The following is a 16,574-nucleotide window of genomic DNA, read 5'->3' on the forward strand; positions in this document are numbered from 1 at the left end:
TGGAATTTTGGACATACGTGGCTTGACTACACTTAGAGTTCGTATTGCTTTTTTTTCCTTCTCAGACCGTTAGCACGGGGACCGGAAACTGCCTGAGCCGGGGACCACCCGCGAGACGCCACAGCTTCCCCGAGGCCGCCGCAGTCCGTGGGCGCGCAGGCGCGCTGAGGCGCGGGGGGGTGGGGCCGACGGCGGCCACTCACAGCCCTCGACGTATCGCAGCGCCGGTGACGTAAACCCGGCGCACGGCCCTTTGCTGCGGTGATATCTCTGCGGACAGACCTTCCTTCGTCGCTGCTGGGTCCTGGGCGTCGCTGCGCAGTGGCGTGCCAACAGCCGCAGCCCCGGTCCAGGCCCGCGAGCGCCGGCAGTCGCGCTCCGTCTCCACCGAGCGTCATGGCCGTGGCCGGCGGGCGGGAGGCTGCCCGACGCTGCCCGCTCCTCAGCTGCTTCTTCCTTGTGCTGATGTCGGGCCCTACCCTGGGTTGGAACGACCCTGGTGAGTCCTGTCGTGGTGACAGACACCTCGCTTTATCCTGCCGCCCTGAGCCCTTATGCCTTAAATCCTCGTTTTCATCCTCTTCGCTTTTCATCTGTTGCCTGCTGGGTCCCTTTGTTCTTCCCGAATGCCCTCTGGGACCTGCGGGTGCGATTGGGGAGTGGGCGGGGCACGACGGCTCTGTATTTTAAACGCCGTATTTCTTCCTTCTCTGAACCCCCAGAATATGTCCACCTTCTCCTTTCTTTGGGCTACATAGTTTATCCTTGAGTCTGGCTGGAAAGCTCGACGCTCACTTGCGTATGTTGCTTTGTTGTCATGCTGTCTGAGGTCATGCCCTGCCTGTTGTCATGGCTGCCTGTTGCTATGGCTGGCGGTTGCTGTGGCATCGGCTGTCTCTGGCAGTTTCTGAGTCACTCTTAGCGGACAGGGCTGCAAACCTTGTAGGTAGGTTAGCACTATCGTGGACAGTGCCGTTTTCTCGAACAGAGCTCGTGGTTCTTATCCTGGGTAATAAATCAGTGAAATACGGGTGTACATTGTGTTAAACAGCTTTTCCCATTGTTTTTCACTGTACATAGACGTTTACAAAATATGTGCGTTTGTATGTGTATTTGGTAATGGTATATGATACGTGATTTCGAGGGAAAAGTTTCCTTTGTATCAATATGCTATTAAAATCGCTCTGAAGATTTTTTATGGGCTCAGTAATATTCAGTGTAATTAATGTATGTGTGCATAGAAACATACATACGGATTTCCACTTTTTAATTTAATAAATGGTGCATACTGTTAAATTGAAATTGATAATGTAAAAAGTGACTGTAGAACAATTGAAATGACATCAGTTTTGGAGTGAAAGTGTTAAGGCATGGAAAAAAGTACCAAAACTGGAATTGTGATCTGATAATTGGAAATACCTATATTTTTGCACTAAAACGACTGGCTTATTTCTATAATTTCCTGTTTTATTCCTAAATGCTGAAATGAGAGAGAAGGTGACATTTGAAATAACCCATTTGGTGTGGATATTTTATTACCAAAAAAATAAAATGTCAAGTTGAGTTTAAATGTCCACACATTTTCCTTTCTATTCCTTTCTTTAAATACTGGAGAGATCTAGGCCAGGTAAGTGCAATTTATAGACCAGGTGAGGATTTCTTGCAGGAAATTGTAGAATTATTTTCTGCTTCTCAACAGGATATTTTTATGTTTCTTATCAATTAGGCATCTTTTTGTATGTAGATTAAACAGTATAAGTTTAAGAATAAGAACAAGTTAAAACCAAGTGATTGTTTAAACCAGCAATCCATAGTTGTGATCATGGAAGGAATAAACTTTTTTTTTTTTTTTTTTTATTAATTAAAAAAAGAATTAACAAAACAATTAGAAATCATTCCAATCTACATGTACAATCAGTAATTCTTAATAACATCACATAGTTGCATATTCATCATTTCTTAGTACATTTGCATCAATTTAGAAAAAGAAATAAAAAGACAACAGAATAAGAATTAAAACAATAATAGAAAGAAAAAAAAACAAAAAAAACAAAAACAAAAAACCTATACCTCACATGCAGCTTCATTCAGTGTTTTAATATAATTGCATTACAATTGGGTAGTATTGTGCTGTCCATTTCTGAGTTTTTATATCCAGTCCCGTTGTACAGTCTGTATCCCTTCATCTCCAATTATCCCTTCTCTTTTTTTTTAATTAACGGAAAAAAAGAAATTAACCCAACATTTAGAGATCATACCATTCTACACATGCAATCATTAATTCTTAACATCATCACATAGATGCATGATCATCATTTCTTAGTACATTTGCATTGGTTTAGAAGAACTAGCAACATAACCGAAAAAGATATAGAATGTTAATATAGAGAAAAAAATAAAAGTAATAATAGTAAAATCAAAACAAAACAAAACAAAACAAAACAAAAACCTATAGCTCAGATGCAGCTTCATTCAGTGTTTTAACATGATTACTTTACAATTAGGTATTATTGTGCTGTCCATTTTTGAGTTTTTGTATCTAGTCCTGTTGCACAGTCTGTATCCCTTCAGCTTCAATTACCCATTGTCTTACCCTGTTTCTAACTCCTGCTGAACTCTGTTACCAATGACATATTTCAAGTTTATTCTCGAATGTCCGTTCACATCAGTGGGACCATACAGTATTTGTCCTTTAGTTTTTGGCTGGATTCACTCAGCATAATATTCTCTAGGTCCATCCATGTTATTACATGGTTCATAAGTTTATCTTGTCTTAAAGCTGGATCCATTCTGCCATTCTATGTCTTTTGATTGGGAAATTCAGTCCATTAACTTTTAGTGTTATTACTGTTTGGATAATATTTTCCTCTACCATTTTGGCTTTTGTATTATATATATCATATCTGATTTTCCTTCTTTCTACACTTAACTCCATACCTCTCTCTTCTGTCTTTTCGTATCTGACTCTAGTGCTCCCTTTAGTATTTCTTGCAGAGCTGGTCTCTTGGTCACAAATTCTCTCAGTGACTTTTTGTCTATAAATGTTTTAATTTCTCCTTCATTTTTGAAGGACAATTTTGCTGGATATAGGAGTCTTGGTTGGCAGTTTTTCTCTTTTAGTGATTTAAATATATCATCCCACTGTCTTCTAGCTTCCATGGTTTCTGCTGAGAAATCTACACATAGTCTTATTGGGTTTCCCTTGTATGTGACAGATTGTTTTTCTCTTGCTGCTTTCAAGATCCTCTCTTTCTCTTTGACCTCTGACATTCTAACTAGTAAATGTCTTGGAGAACGCCTATTTGGGTCTATTCTCTTTGGGGTGCGCTGCACTTCTTGGATCTGTATATTTAGGTCCTTCATAAGAGTTGGGAAATTTTCAGTGATAATTTCTTCCATTAGTTTTTCTCCTCCTTTTCCCTTCTCTTCTCCTTCTGGGACACCCACAACACGTATATTTGTGCGCTTCATATTGTCATTCAGTTCCCTGATTCCCTGCTCAAGTTTTTCCATTCTTTTCCCTATAGTTTCTGTTTCTTTTTGGAATTCAGTTGTTCCATCCTCCAGTTCACTAATTGTAGCTTCTGTCTCTTTAGATCTACCATTGTAGGTATCCACTGTTTTTTCCATTTTTTCTTCTTTGTCCTTCACTCCCACAAGTTCTGTGATTTGTTTTTTCAGATTTTCTATTTCTTCTTTTTGTTCAGCCCATATCTTCTTCATGTCCTCCCTCAATTTATTGATTTGGTTTTTGAAGAGTTTTTCCATTTCTGTTCGTATATTCAGCATTAGTTGTCTCAGCTCCTGTATCTCATTTGAACTATTGGTTTGTTCCTTTGATTGGGCCATATCTTCAATTTTCCGAGCGTCATCCATTATTTTCTGCTGGTGTCTGGGCATTTGATCAGATCTCCCTGGGTGTGGGACCCAGCTGGTTGAAAGGTTTTTCTGTGGAATCTCTGGGCTCTGTTTTTCTTTTCCTGCCCAGTAGGTGGCGCTCGTGGCGGTCGTTTGTCTGCGGGGCAGTCGGCCCGGGAAACCGCGCGTGGAGGCGGGGGTCGCTGGCTGTGGCTTGGGGGAGTGCCGGTCCAAATTGCCCAGCTGGCCCGAGACGCCAAGCGTGACGGGAGGGCCCCGCTATCCAATGTTCCCAGTCAGACCGGGGAGCCACGTGCGTGGAGGGGACCCCAGACACCAGCCACCCCAGCTGGGAAAACGTGCACCCCTCGGGTATCTCACAGCAGTGGATTCTCCCTACCCGTTCAGCCGTTCCAGAATGGGGTACGCTGTCTTTTTTGGTCTCTGTCGTGACTCCGGGAGCTGTTTTGTATTGTTTCTGTTTCTTTAGTTGCTTTTCTGGAGGAGGAACTAAGACCCGCGCGTCTTACTAAGCCGCCATCTTCTCCGGAAGTTGGAATAAACTTTTTTTAAGTAACCATCACTCTATTCATTCCTACATGCTCTCTCTCTCTGTATTTTTAATGCAATTTTATTGATACATATTGTTTAGTCACATACCATGTAATCATCTGAAGTGTACAATCAGTGGTTCACAGTATCACCATATAGCTGCACCTTCATCATTATAATCGACTTTTTTTTGAAAAGTTTTTACTACTATCTTCTCCAAGGCACTGGAGACTAAAAGAAATTTCAGTTTAATGATTCAGCAGTCATACTCATTAGTTAGACCCAACCTTCTCTGTGTAACTCCACCATCTCCTTTGATTTTTCTCCCATACTTTAGAGTTATGTGGGCTCTGCCCATTCTCCCTTTTTCATGGTAGAATAGGCTGCTGATAGTATGGAATGGGGGATGGCACTAGGTGATGTTCTTGAGAGGCTGGCACCTCTGTTTCAGGACTTTTCTGGCCTAGCAGCCCATCTGGAGGTTGTTGGTTCTAGTGCATGGAACCTTTGTAGAATCTCATAAAGAACCCTAGGTGTTCTTTCGGGTTGGTAGGAATGGTTTTGTTTGGGTTTGGCAAACTGCTGCATGCTTTCTTGCTACACAACCCTAATGCTATTTGTGTTGTAAAAGAAAGAAAAAACAGCTACAGAAAACTTTATTTTCTCTTTAAAAAGATAAAGCTATTCAGATTGAAAAGCAGGCATTTCCTCTTTTAAGGAGGCAAACGTGTTGAAATCCAATCCTGTTGTTTTTTTATATTGGGCTGTGGAAACTGTAAAAGTAAGTTAAAAGTAAAATAGGAGAAGGACTTAGATGTAGAGGTGAGAGAATGCGAGAACGTAGAGATTACTCCAAGGTTTGGGGCCAGAGCAACTAAAAGGATATGTTACCATTTTCTTAGAAGTGGAAGATTGTGGAAGAGTCAGGTTTGGAGGAGTTTGGTTTTGTTCATCCTAAGTTTCAAACCTTTGAGTTCAGGGGGCTTCATGTCCCTTGACTGTTGTAACTAATGGGATGTGGGTAGGAGCATTTTGTTCTTTTCTTTTTTTTAACTTTTTTATTAATTAAAAAAAATTAACAAAACATTAAGATATCATTCTGTTCTACATATAAATCAGTAATTCTTAATATCATCACATAGTTGCATATTCATCATTTCTTAGAACATTTGCATCAATTTAGAAAAAGAAATAAAAAGACAACAGAAAGAGAAATAAAACAATAATAGAGAAAAAAAAAAGATTATACATACCATACCCCTTACCCCTCACTTTCATTTACCACTAGCATTTCAAACTAAATTTATTTTAACATTTGTTCCCCATTATTTATTTTTATTCTATATGTTCTACTCTTTTGTCGATATAATAGCTAAAAGGAGCATCAGACACAAGGTTTTCACATTCACAGAGTCTCATTGTGAAAGCTGTGTCATTGTTCAATCATCATCAAGAAACATGGCTACTGGAACACAGCTCTACATTTTCAGGCAGTTCCCTCCCGCCTTTCCACTACATCTTGAACAACAAGGTGATATCTACTTAATGCATAAGAATAACCTCCAGAATAACCTCTAGACTCTGTTTGAATCTCTCAGGCATTGACACTTAGTCTCATTTCACTCTTCCCCCTTTAGTTGAGAAGGTTTTCTCAATCTCTTGATGTTAATTCTCAGCTCACTCTAGGGTTTTTCTCAGTCCCTTGATGCTGAGTCTCAGCTCATTCCAGGATCTCTGTCCCACGTTGCCAGGAAGGTCCACACCCCTGTGAGTCATGTCCCACGCAGAGAAGGGGAGGGTGGTGAGACTGCTCGTCATGTTGGCTGGAGAGAGAGGCCACATCTGAGCAACAAAAGAGGCTCCCTTGGGGGTGACTCTTAGGCCTAAATTTTAAGTAGACTTGACGTATCCTTTGTGGGGTTAAGTTTCATATGAACAAACCCCAAGACTGGGGGCTCAGCCTATAGCTTTGGTTGTCCACACTGCTTGTGAGAATATCAAGAATTCAACTTGGGGAAGTTGAATTTCTCCCCGCTCTCACCATTCCCCGAAGGGGGCTTGCAAATACTTTTCCAGTCACTGATCAAATCACTCTGGGATTCATAGGGGCATCACTCTGGACAAACCAACAAAATCTCATGTCCTACCTGAGATTCCAAGTACTTATGACATTCAATCAAACTATCTACATGAGTTATATTAGGAAATGCTCTAGTCAAAATCTAAATTTTGTAACAAATAAACATTTTTTTGCTTTAGTCTCACACATAAGGTGACAGTTTAAAGTATTAATTATCATCTATTTTCAGCACCCTGCAAGCATTTTGTTCTTGGACTTGTAGGACCTCTAGGGAGAAAAGATGCTGTGGGGTTGTTGCAGTAATGATACTCTATGTATATATACTCTTAAAACATTCTCAGCAATATTTATCATACTTGATAGCCAATTATGTGTCAAGTATTCTGCTAGGTAAGTTTAGTAAACTATACTAAGCCTCATAGCAGATCTTGAGGATGATGATAACACCTTTATTTTATAGTTGAGGAAGCTTTTCCACAGATAAGTAAGTGCCTTGATCAAAGTCATACAGCACATTGCTGATGGGAATTTAATTCTGTTTTCTTTGCATTATCTCAACACCGTTAAAAGAAATTCCTGTTATTTAATACTACTACTACATTGAGACTTATTTTAAACCATGACTAACTCATGGGGTATTTTCATTGTTTTAGAGTTTTATTTATGAGGAGGCAGCTTGGGTTTAGTATAGCTTATTTCATTTTGATATAGTTCTTGGAAATTTTAGATCTTTAGTGGAATTATGTTTTATGTATGGGTTTAAGTGGGTTTTCTTTGAGCTGCGTAGTCTCTTATGCCAGTGTCATCCCTTTTGCACTGGATTAACAAGTCCAATTTATCTGATATTGAATTTCCATATGTACTTGGATTTATTTCTTAACCTCTTTTTTCTTATTAGCTCCTGTGCTGGCATACTAGGTTTATTTCTAGGTATTTTACGTTTATGTATCTCAATCACTAATGTGATCATGAGATAGTCTTAACAATTTTCATTTCTAATAATTTTATAGACAAAGCTGTTCACTTTTGGCAATTAATATATCCATCCAGCTGTTTGATCAGATTCTCTCATTTATTCTAGAAGGTTTTTTTTTTTTTAACTTTTTTTAATTGTGTAGTATAACATATATACAAAGCAAAGAAATGAAAAAGCAATAGTTTTCAAAGCACTCTTCAAAAAGTGGTTACAGGATAGATCCCAGAGTTTGTCATGGGCTGCCATACTGTCCTCTTGTTTTTTTCCTTCCAGCTGCTCCAGAATATAGGAGGCTAGAGGGCGTAAATACTTTCTTACTGTCAAAACTGTTTTTTTTCCCTTTCTTTTTTGTGAACAATAACATAAGTACAAAGAAGCTATAAATTTCAGAGCACAGCACCACAATTAGTTGTAGAACATATTTCACAGTTTGACGTGGTTACAATTCCACAATTTCAGGTTTTTACTTCTAGCTGCTCTAAAATACTAGAGACTAAAAGGGATATCAGTTTAATGACTCAGCATTCATATTCATTTGTTAATTCCTATCCTCTATGTATAATTCCATCATCACCTTTGATTTTTCCATACCTCTCTTTGGGGTTGTTTGGGCTGTGGCAATTCTAAATTTTTGATATTGGAAGGGTCTGTCACTAATAATGGGGTAGGGAGATGGAACTATCTGATGTTCTGGAGAGGATGGGCTATGTTTCAGGACTTATCTGGACCAGGGACCCATCTGAAGGTTGTAGGTTTCTGGCAAGTTACTCTAGTGCGTGGAACCCTGTGGAATCTTATTTGGGGTTGTTTGGGTGTGGCAACTCTAAATTTTTGATATTGGAAGGGTTTGTTACTAATAATGGGGTAGGGAGATGGAACTATTTGATGTTCTGGAGAGGCTAGTCTATGTTTCAGGACTTATCTGGACCAGAGACCCATCTGAGGGTTGTAGGTTTCCGGGAAATTGCTCTAGTGCCTGGAACCCTTGTGGAATCTTACATATTGTCCTAGGTGTTCTTTAGGATTGGCTGGAATGGTCCTCGTTGGCAGTTGGCAGGTTATGATAGGTAGCAAAGTCTACATGAAGCTTGCATAAGAGCAACCTCCAGACTAGCCTCTGGATTCTATTTGAACTCTCTCTGCCACTGATATTTTATTAATTACACTTCTTTTCCCCCTTTTGGTCAGAATGTAATTGTTGATACCGTGGTGCCAGGTCTGGATTCATCCGCGGGGTCCCATGTTGCCAGGGAGACTTTCACTCCTCGATGGCATGTTCCATGTAGGGGGAGGGCAGTGATTTCATTTGCAGAATTGGGCTTAGAAAGACTGAGGCCACAATGAGCAACAACAGAAGTCCTCCAGAAGTAACTCTTAGGCATGCTATTGGTAGTCTAAGCTTCTCTGCTACCTACATAAGCTTGACAAGAGTAAGCCTCATGATTGAGGACATGGCCTATTGATTTGGGTGTCCCTAAGGTTTGACACAGTGTTCTAGTTTGCTAGCTGCTGGAATGCAATATACCAGAAACAGAATGGCTTTTAACAAGGGGAATTCAGTAAGTTGCTAGTTTACAATTCTAAGGCTTAGAAAATGTCCCAATTAAAACAAGTCTATAGAAATGTCCAATCTAAGGCATCCAGGGAAAGATACCTTGGTTCAAGAAGGCTGATGAAGTTCAGGGCTTCTTTCTCAAGTGGAAGGGCACATGGCGAACACAGAGTTTCTTTCTCATCTGAAAGGCACATGGTGAACATGGCCAGGGTTCCTCTTTCATCTGGAAGGGCACATGGCGAACACTGTGTCATCTGCTACCTTCTTCTGCTGGCTTCCTGTTTCAAGAAGCTGCCCGGAAGGCATTTTCTTTCTTCATCTCCAAAGGTCTCTGGCTTGTGAACTCTGCTTCATGGTGCTGCAGCATTCTCTGCTCTCTCTGAATCTCTCACTTTCTCCAAAATGTTTCTTCTTTTATAGGACTTCAGAAACTTAACAAGACCCACCCAAATGGGTGGACACGTGTCATCACCTAATCCAGCTTAACAAGCACTCTTGATTAAATCACATCTCCAGGGAGATGATCTGATAACAGTTTCAAACATACAATATTGAATAGGGATTATTCTGCCTTTGTGAAATGGAATTTTGAGTAAAACATGGCTTTTCTAGGATCCATACATCCTTTCAAACCAGCACTCACAGTGTCAGGGGATTCTCTGATGGTAAGGTTTAATAGTTCTATAGTCTTTCTCCCCTTCCTCAGGGGACTTTGCCAATATTTTTTGATTACCTGCTTAATATACTCTAGGATGTTTCCAGGCATTACAATAATCTGTAGAGGATTAAAGGACCTCTTTCTTATTCTGTGCTTCCTGTGTTTCAGTTGTTCAAATAGGCTGTACAGATAGGTTGAGTTAGATCATGCACTACAGGAAATTTCAGTACCGGATCAAATAAACCTTTCTTCTATTGATCTCAAAGACTATGTGTGGTTCTAAAATATAGACACTATCTTCCTTACCTCTATGTTCTGAATTACTTTAACTCTACCATGTTTGGCTTCATTCTTATCTCTAAATATCAGGTTTCGTATATAAAACAGCCTCTCAAAATCCAGAAATAATAATCATCACTCTGGACTTAATGTGTCTGCTCTAAAAGCTTACAGTCTAGGCCCTGTATTCTTATAAGCATTTTCTAAAGGTGACTATACCATTGTTGTTTTTTTTTAAACTGGCTTATTTTGTCTCACCAAATGTCCCACATGTTCATTTACATCATTGCATGCGTCACAACATTGCCCCTTTTTGTAGGAGCACAGCCTTCATTCATAAGTATACACCATCGTTTGCCAGTCTCCTTCTACATCAGTGCATCCTTCAGCCACCTGCATTCATTGGGCATCATGTAGAGGGTCCAAAATCCACATCCATCAACTTTCTCAATTTTAGATAGTTTCATTGCTCCCAAGAGACAGAAAACACACCCTCACCAAATAAGAAACCTAAACCTCCTCTTAACTCTTGTCCCTTACCCCATTATTTTCCTCTGCTGTTGCTGTGGTAGTGCTGATGGTTTCCTTTTGGACATAGCTCATAGCATGCAATAGCAGTTTTCCCCCTGAACCCTGGACTTAAACACTCTTTATACAAGAATCATATCTTTGCAGTAATTCTTACGAGAACTCATTCATATGTCTAGTGTGAGTCAGTGGGACACATTGGTTTATATAACCCCTTTCAATCTTGTTCATGTTCAGTATGGTAATACTAACTTCTAGGCCCACTAGAGAATCACCTTCACTCCTATCTATTCCCTTACATTGGAGTTCAACCTCGTTAGCTAACGGTTCTCTCATCTCTAGCTTCTATGTATCTCTAAGTCCCCTATATTGTGTATTATAACCTTCTGATTATACCTTTATGCTGGTCATAAAAGTGGAATCATACAGTATCTGTCCCTTGGTGTCTAACTACTTTCGCCCAGCATTATGTCCTCAAGGCTTATCCATCTTGTCATGTGCTTCAGGATGTCATTTTGTCTTACTACTGCGTAATATTCCATCATATGTATGTACCACATTTTGTTGATCCACTTGTCTGTTGATGGGCATTTGGTTTCTTTCCATCTGTTGGCAATTGTGAATAATGCTGCTATGAACATTGGTGTGTAAATGTCTGTTTGAGTCATTGTGTTCAGTGCTTCTGGGTGTACCAAGTAGTGCCGTTGTTGGGTCATAAGGCAACTCGATGTTTAGTTTCCTAAGGAACTGCCAAGCAGTCTTCCATAGTGGCTGCACCATTATACATTCCCACCAGCAGTGCATAAGTATCCCAGTTTCTCCACATCCTCTCCAATATTTATAGTTTCCTGTTTGTTTGTTTAATAGCAGCCATTCTTATAGGTGTGAGGTGGTATCTCATTGTAGTCTTGATCTACAGTTCCCTCATAACCAGTGAAAACGAGCATCTCTGCATGTGCTTTTGAGCCATCTGTATTTGCTCTTCAGAAAAATGGCTATTCATATCTTTAGCCCATTTTATAATTAGCTTGTTTGTTTTTTAGTTGTTGAGTTGTATGATTTCTTTGTATATACAGGAAATCAAACCTTTGTCTTGTGATTTCTAAATATTTTCTCCTATCGAGTTGAATGCCTTTTCACCTTTTGACCAAGTCTTTTGAGATGCAGAAGCATTTGATTTTGAGGAGTTTCCATTTATCTATTTTTCCTTTTGTTTCTTGTGTTTTGGGTGTAAAATGTAGGAAGCTACCTCCTTTTACTAGGTCTTGAAGATATTTCGCTACATTTTCTTCTGGAAGCTTTATGGTGCTAGTTCTTATATTTAGGTGTTTGATCCCCTTTGAGTTAATTTTTGGGTAGGGTATAAGATAGGGATCCTCTTTCATTCTCTTGGCTTTTGGTACCCAGTTCTTCCAGGCCCAATTATTGGAAAGACTATTTTGTCCCAGTTCAGAGGATTTTGGGGTCTTGTCAAAAATCAGTTGACCATAGATTTGGTGGTCTCTTTCTGTACTCTTGATTTGATTCCGTTGGTCAATGCTTCCTTCTTTGTGCCTGTTTTGACCACTGTGGTTTTATAGTAGGTTTTAAAGTCAGGGAGTGTTAATCCTCCAACTTCGTTCTTCTTTTTTAGGATGTTTTTAACTATTCAGGGTCTCTTTCCCAGATGAATTTGGTAGTTACCTTTTCCAGATGTTCAAAGTAGGTTGTTGGAATTTTGATCAGTAGTGTGTTGAATCTGTAGATCAATTTGGGGAGAATTGACATCTTAACTATATTTAGCCTTCCTATCCATGAGCAGGGAATGTCTTTCCACCTGTTTAGATCTCCTTTGATTTCTTTTATTAATGTTACATAGTTTTCTGTGTACAAGTCTTTTACATCCTGGTTAGGTTCATTCCTAAGTATTTAGTTGCTCTTTTGGATGGAATTTTTTCCTTAACTGACCCCTCAGCTAGGTGGTTGCTTGTGTATAGAAATGTTACTGATTTTTGCACATTGATTTTATATCCCTCCACCTTGCAGAATTTGCTTATTAGTTCAAGTAACTTTGCTGTAGAATTCTCAGAATCTTCCAAGTATAGTATCATATCATCTGCAGATAGTGAGGGTTTTACTTTTTCCTTTCCAATTTGGATACCTTTTATTTCTTTGTCCTGCCTGATTGCTCTAGCTAGAACTTCTAACACAATATTGAGTAATAGTGATGCTAGTGGGCTTCCTTGTCTTGTATCTGATCTTAGGGAGAAAGCTTTCAGTCTCTCTCCATTGAGTATGATGCTGGCTATTAGTTTTTCATATATTTCTTTTATCATATTGAGATAGTTACCTTTGATTCCTATCTTTTGGAGTGTTTTTATCAGAAAAGGATGCTGAGTTTTGTCAAATAGTTTTTCAGCATCAATCAAGAAGATCATGTGATTTTTCCCTTTTGATTTGTTCATGTGTTGTATTACATTAATTGATTTTCTTGTGTTGAACCATCCTTGCAGTCCTGGCATAAGCCCCACTTGGTCATGGTGTATAATTCTTTTAATGTGCTGTTGGATTCGATTTGCTAATACTTTATTGAGATTTTTACATCTATGTTCATTAGGGAGATTGGTCTGTAGTTTTCCATTGTTATAGCATCTTACACAGTTTTGGTATTAAAATGATATTAGCGTCATAAAATGAGTTAGGTAGAGTTCCTGGATTCATTTTGGTTCTTTCTGGAATGTTTGATAAAGTTCCCCTGTAAAACCATCTGGCCCTAGGCTTTTCTTTGTAGAAAGATTTTTGATGACTGCTTGAATTTCTTTGCTTGTGATTGGTTTGTTGAGATCTTCTGTTTCTTCCTGAGTAAATGTAGCTTGTTTGTGTATCTTCAGGAATTTGTCCATTTCATCTAAGTTGTCTTGTTTGTTGGCGTATAGTTGTTCATAGTATCTTCTTATGATTTCCTTTACTTCTTCAGACTCTGTGGTAATGCACCCCTTCTCATTTCTGATTTTATTTACTTCCTCTCTCTCTTTTTCTTTGTCAGCCTTGCTAGTGGCCCATTAATTTTATTGATTTTCTCAAAGAATCAACTTTTGGTTTTATTGATTCTCTCTATTGTTCTTTTGTTCTCCCATTCACATATCTGTGCTGTAATTGTTGTTATTTATCTTCTCCTGTTTGCTTTGGGGTTAGTTTGCTGTTCTTTCTCAAGTTCCTCCAGATTTGCGGTTAAGTTCTCAATTTTAACTCTTTCTTGTTTTTTAATATAGGCATTTAAGGCAGTAAAATTCCCTCTCAGCACAGCCTTTGCCAAATCCTATAAGTTCTAGTAAGTTGTATCTCATTTTCATTAATCTCCAGATAGCTACTGATTTCTCTAGCAATTTCTTTTTTGACCCACTGGTTGTTCAGAGAGTGCTGTAAATAATTTCAATATGTTTAAATTTATAAAGACCTGTTTTGTGCTCCAGCATATGATCTATCCTAAAGAATGTGCAATGAGCAGTAGAGAAGAGTATAAACCTTGTGCTTAGGGTGCAGTGACCTATATATTAGGTCTAATTCATTCATCAAGTTATTTAACTTCTCTATTTTCTTATTGATCTTCTGTCTGATTGTTCTGTCTATAGAGGAGAGTAGTGTATTGAAGTCTCCTACTATTATTGTTGAAACATCTATCTCTCCCTTCAGTTTTGCCAATGTCTGTCTCATGTACTTTGGAGTTCCTTGATAGGGAGCATAAACATTTACGATTGTTATATCTTGTTGGTGAATTGACCCATTAATTAGTATGTGGTGTCCTTCTGTGTCTCTTATGATGTCTTTGCATTTAAAGTCTATTTTGTCAGTATTAGTATAGCTACTTCTGTTTTCTTTTGGTTGCAACTTGTGTGGAAAATCTTTTTCCATCCTTTCGCTTTCAGTCTATTTGTATCCTTGTGTCTAAGATGAATCTCTTGTAAGCAGCATATAACTGGGTTTTGTTTCTTAATCCATTCTGACAATCTATATCTTTTAATTGGTAAATTTAGTGCATTAACATTCAAAGTTATTACTTAAAGCATGTTTCTTGATTCCACCATCTTATCTTTTTTATTTTATGTGTCAGATCTTTATATTCTTTTCCCTCCTTCTCCTTGTATATATATATATTTTTTACCTGGGCAGGCACCGGGAATTGAACCTGGGTCCTCGGGCATGGCAGGCAAGCACTCTTACCTGCTGAGCCACCGTGGCCTGCCCACTCTCCTTGTATTCTTTAAATTACCTTTAGTGGTACTCTTCAATTTTGTGCCCTCCTCTGACCTCCCTCTCCTGGCTTTCTTTTTCAGCTGGCAGAACTCCTGTTAGTATTTCTTGTAGGGTTGGTCTCTTGTTGACACATTCTTTCAAGACTTCTTTTTTTTTTTTTTTTTTTTTTTAATTAACGGAAAGAAAAAAAAAGAAATTAACACAACATTTAGAAATCATACCATTCTACATATGCACTCAGTAATTCTTAACATCATCACATAGATGCATGATCATCGTTTCTTAGTACATTTGCATCGGTTTAGAGGAACTAGCAACACAACAGAAAAAGATATAAAATGTTAATATAGAGAAAAGAAATAAAAGTAGTAATAATAGTAAAACAAACAAAAAACAAAAAAACCCTATAGCTCAGATGCAGCTTCATTCAGTGTTTTAACATGATTAATTTACAATTAGGTATTATTGTGCTGTCCATTTTTGAGTTTTTGTATCTAGTCCTGTTGCACAGTCTGTATCCCTTCAGCTTCAATTACCCATTGTCTTACCCTGTTTCTAACTCCTGTTGGACTCTGTTACCAATGACATATTTCAAGTTTATTCTCAAATGTCCGTTCACATCAGTGGGACCATATAGTATTTGTCCTTTAGTTTTTGGCTGGACTCACTCAGCATAATGTTCTCTAGGTCCATCCATGTTATTACATGTTTCATAAGTTTATCTTGTCTTAAAGCTGCATAATATTCCATCGTACGTATATACCACAGTTTGTTTAGCCACTCTTCTGTTGATGGAGATTTTGGCTGTTTCCATCTCTTTGCAATTGTAAATAACGCTGCTATAAACATTGGTGTGCAAATGTCCGTTTGTGTCTTTGCTCTTAAGTCCTTTGAGTAGATACCTAGCAATGGTATTGCTGGGTCATATGGGAATTCTATATTTAGCTTTTTGAGGAACCGCCAAACTGCCTTCCACAGTGGTTGCACCATTTGACATTCCCACCAACAGTGGATAAGTGTGCTTCTTTCTCCGCATCCTCTCCAGCACTTGTCATTTTCTGTTTTGTTGATAATGGCCATTCTGGTGGGTGTGAGATGATATCTCATTGTGGTTTTGATTTGCATTTCTCTAATGGCCAGGGACATTGAGCATCTCTTCATGTGCCTCTTGGCCATCCGTATTTCCTCTTCTGGTAGGTGTCTGTTCAAGTCTTTTTCCCATTTTGTAATTGGGTTGGCTGTCTTTTTGTTGTTGAGTTGAACAATCTCTTTATAAATTCTGGATACTAGACCTTTATCTGATATGTCATTTCCAAATATTATCTCCCATTGTGTAGGCTGTCTTTCTACTTTCTTGATGAAGTTCTTCGATGCACAAAAGTGTTTAATTTTGAGGAGCTCCCATTTATTTATTTCTTTCTTCAGTGCTCTTGCTTTAGGTTTAAGGTCCATAAAACCGCCTCCAGTTGTAAGATTCATAAGATATCTCCCTACATTTTCCTCTAACTGTTTTATGGTCTTAGACCTAATGTTTAGATCTTTGATCCATTTTGAGTTAACTTTTGTATAAGGTGTGAGATATGGGTCTTCTTTCATTCTTTTACATATGGATATCCAGTTCTCTAGGCACCATTTATTGAAGAGACTGTTCTGTCCCAGGTGAGTTGGCTTGACTGCCTTATCAAAGATCAAATGTCCATAGATGAGAGGGTCTATATCTGAGCACTCTATTCGATTCCATTGGTCGATATATCTATCTTTATGCCAATACCATGCTGTTTTGACCACTGTGGCTTCATAATATGCCTTAAAGTCCGGCATTGCTAGACCTCCAGCTTCGTTTTTTTTCCTCAAG

The 16,574-nt window shown here is 38.7% G+C and overlaps 1 protein-coding gene across 2 annotated transcripts in view; it reads left to right on the top strand.

The window, feature by feature from the left end:
• Positions 1-244: 244 nt before the first annotated feature.
• Positions 245-16,574, top strand: part of SARAF (store-operated calcium entry associated regulatory factor) — a 69,100-nt gene continuing 52,770 nt past the window's right edge. Inside the window, exon 1 of one of the 2 annotated variants that reach the window (XM_077144605.1) lies at positions 245-499. In XM_077144605.1, coding sequence (XP_077000720.1) covers positions 397-499 — 103 coding nt within the window. In that variant the 5' untranslated portion in view covers positions 245-396. Of the gene's footprint in view, positions 500-800; positions 947-16,574 lie in introns of those variants that run through there. The other variant, XM_077144604.1, reaches the window with a different exon arrangement.

Source organism: Tamandua tetradactyla, chromosome 26 (assembly GCF_023851605.1).
Source record: "Tamandua tetradactyla isolate mTamTet1 chromosome 26, mTamTet1.pri, whole genome shotgun sequence".
Lineage (NCBI taxonomy): Eukaryota > Metazoa > Chordata > Mammalia > Pilosa > Myrmecophagidae > Tamandua > Tamandua tetradactyla.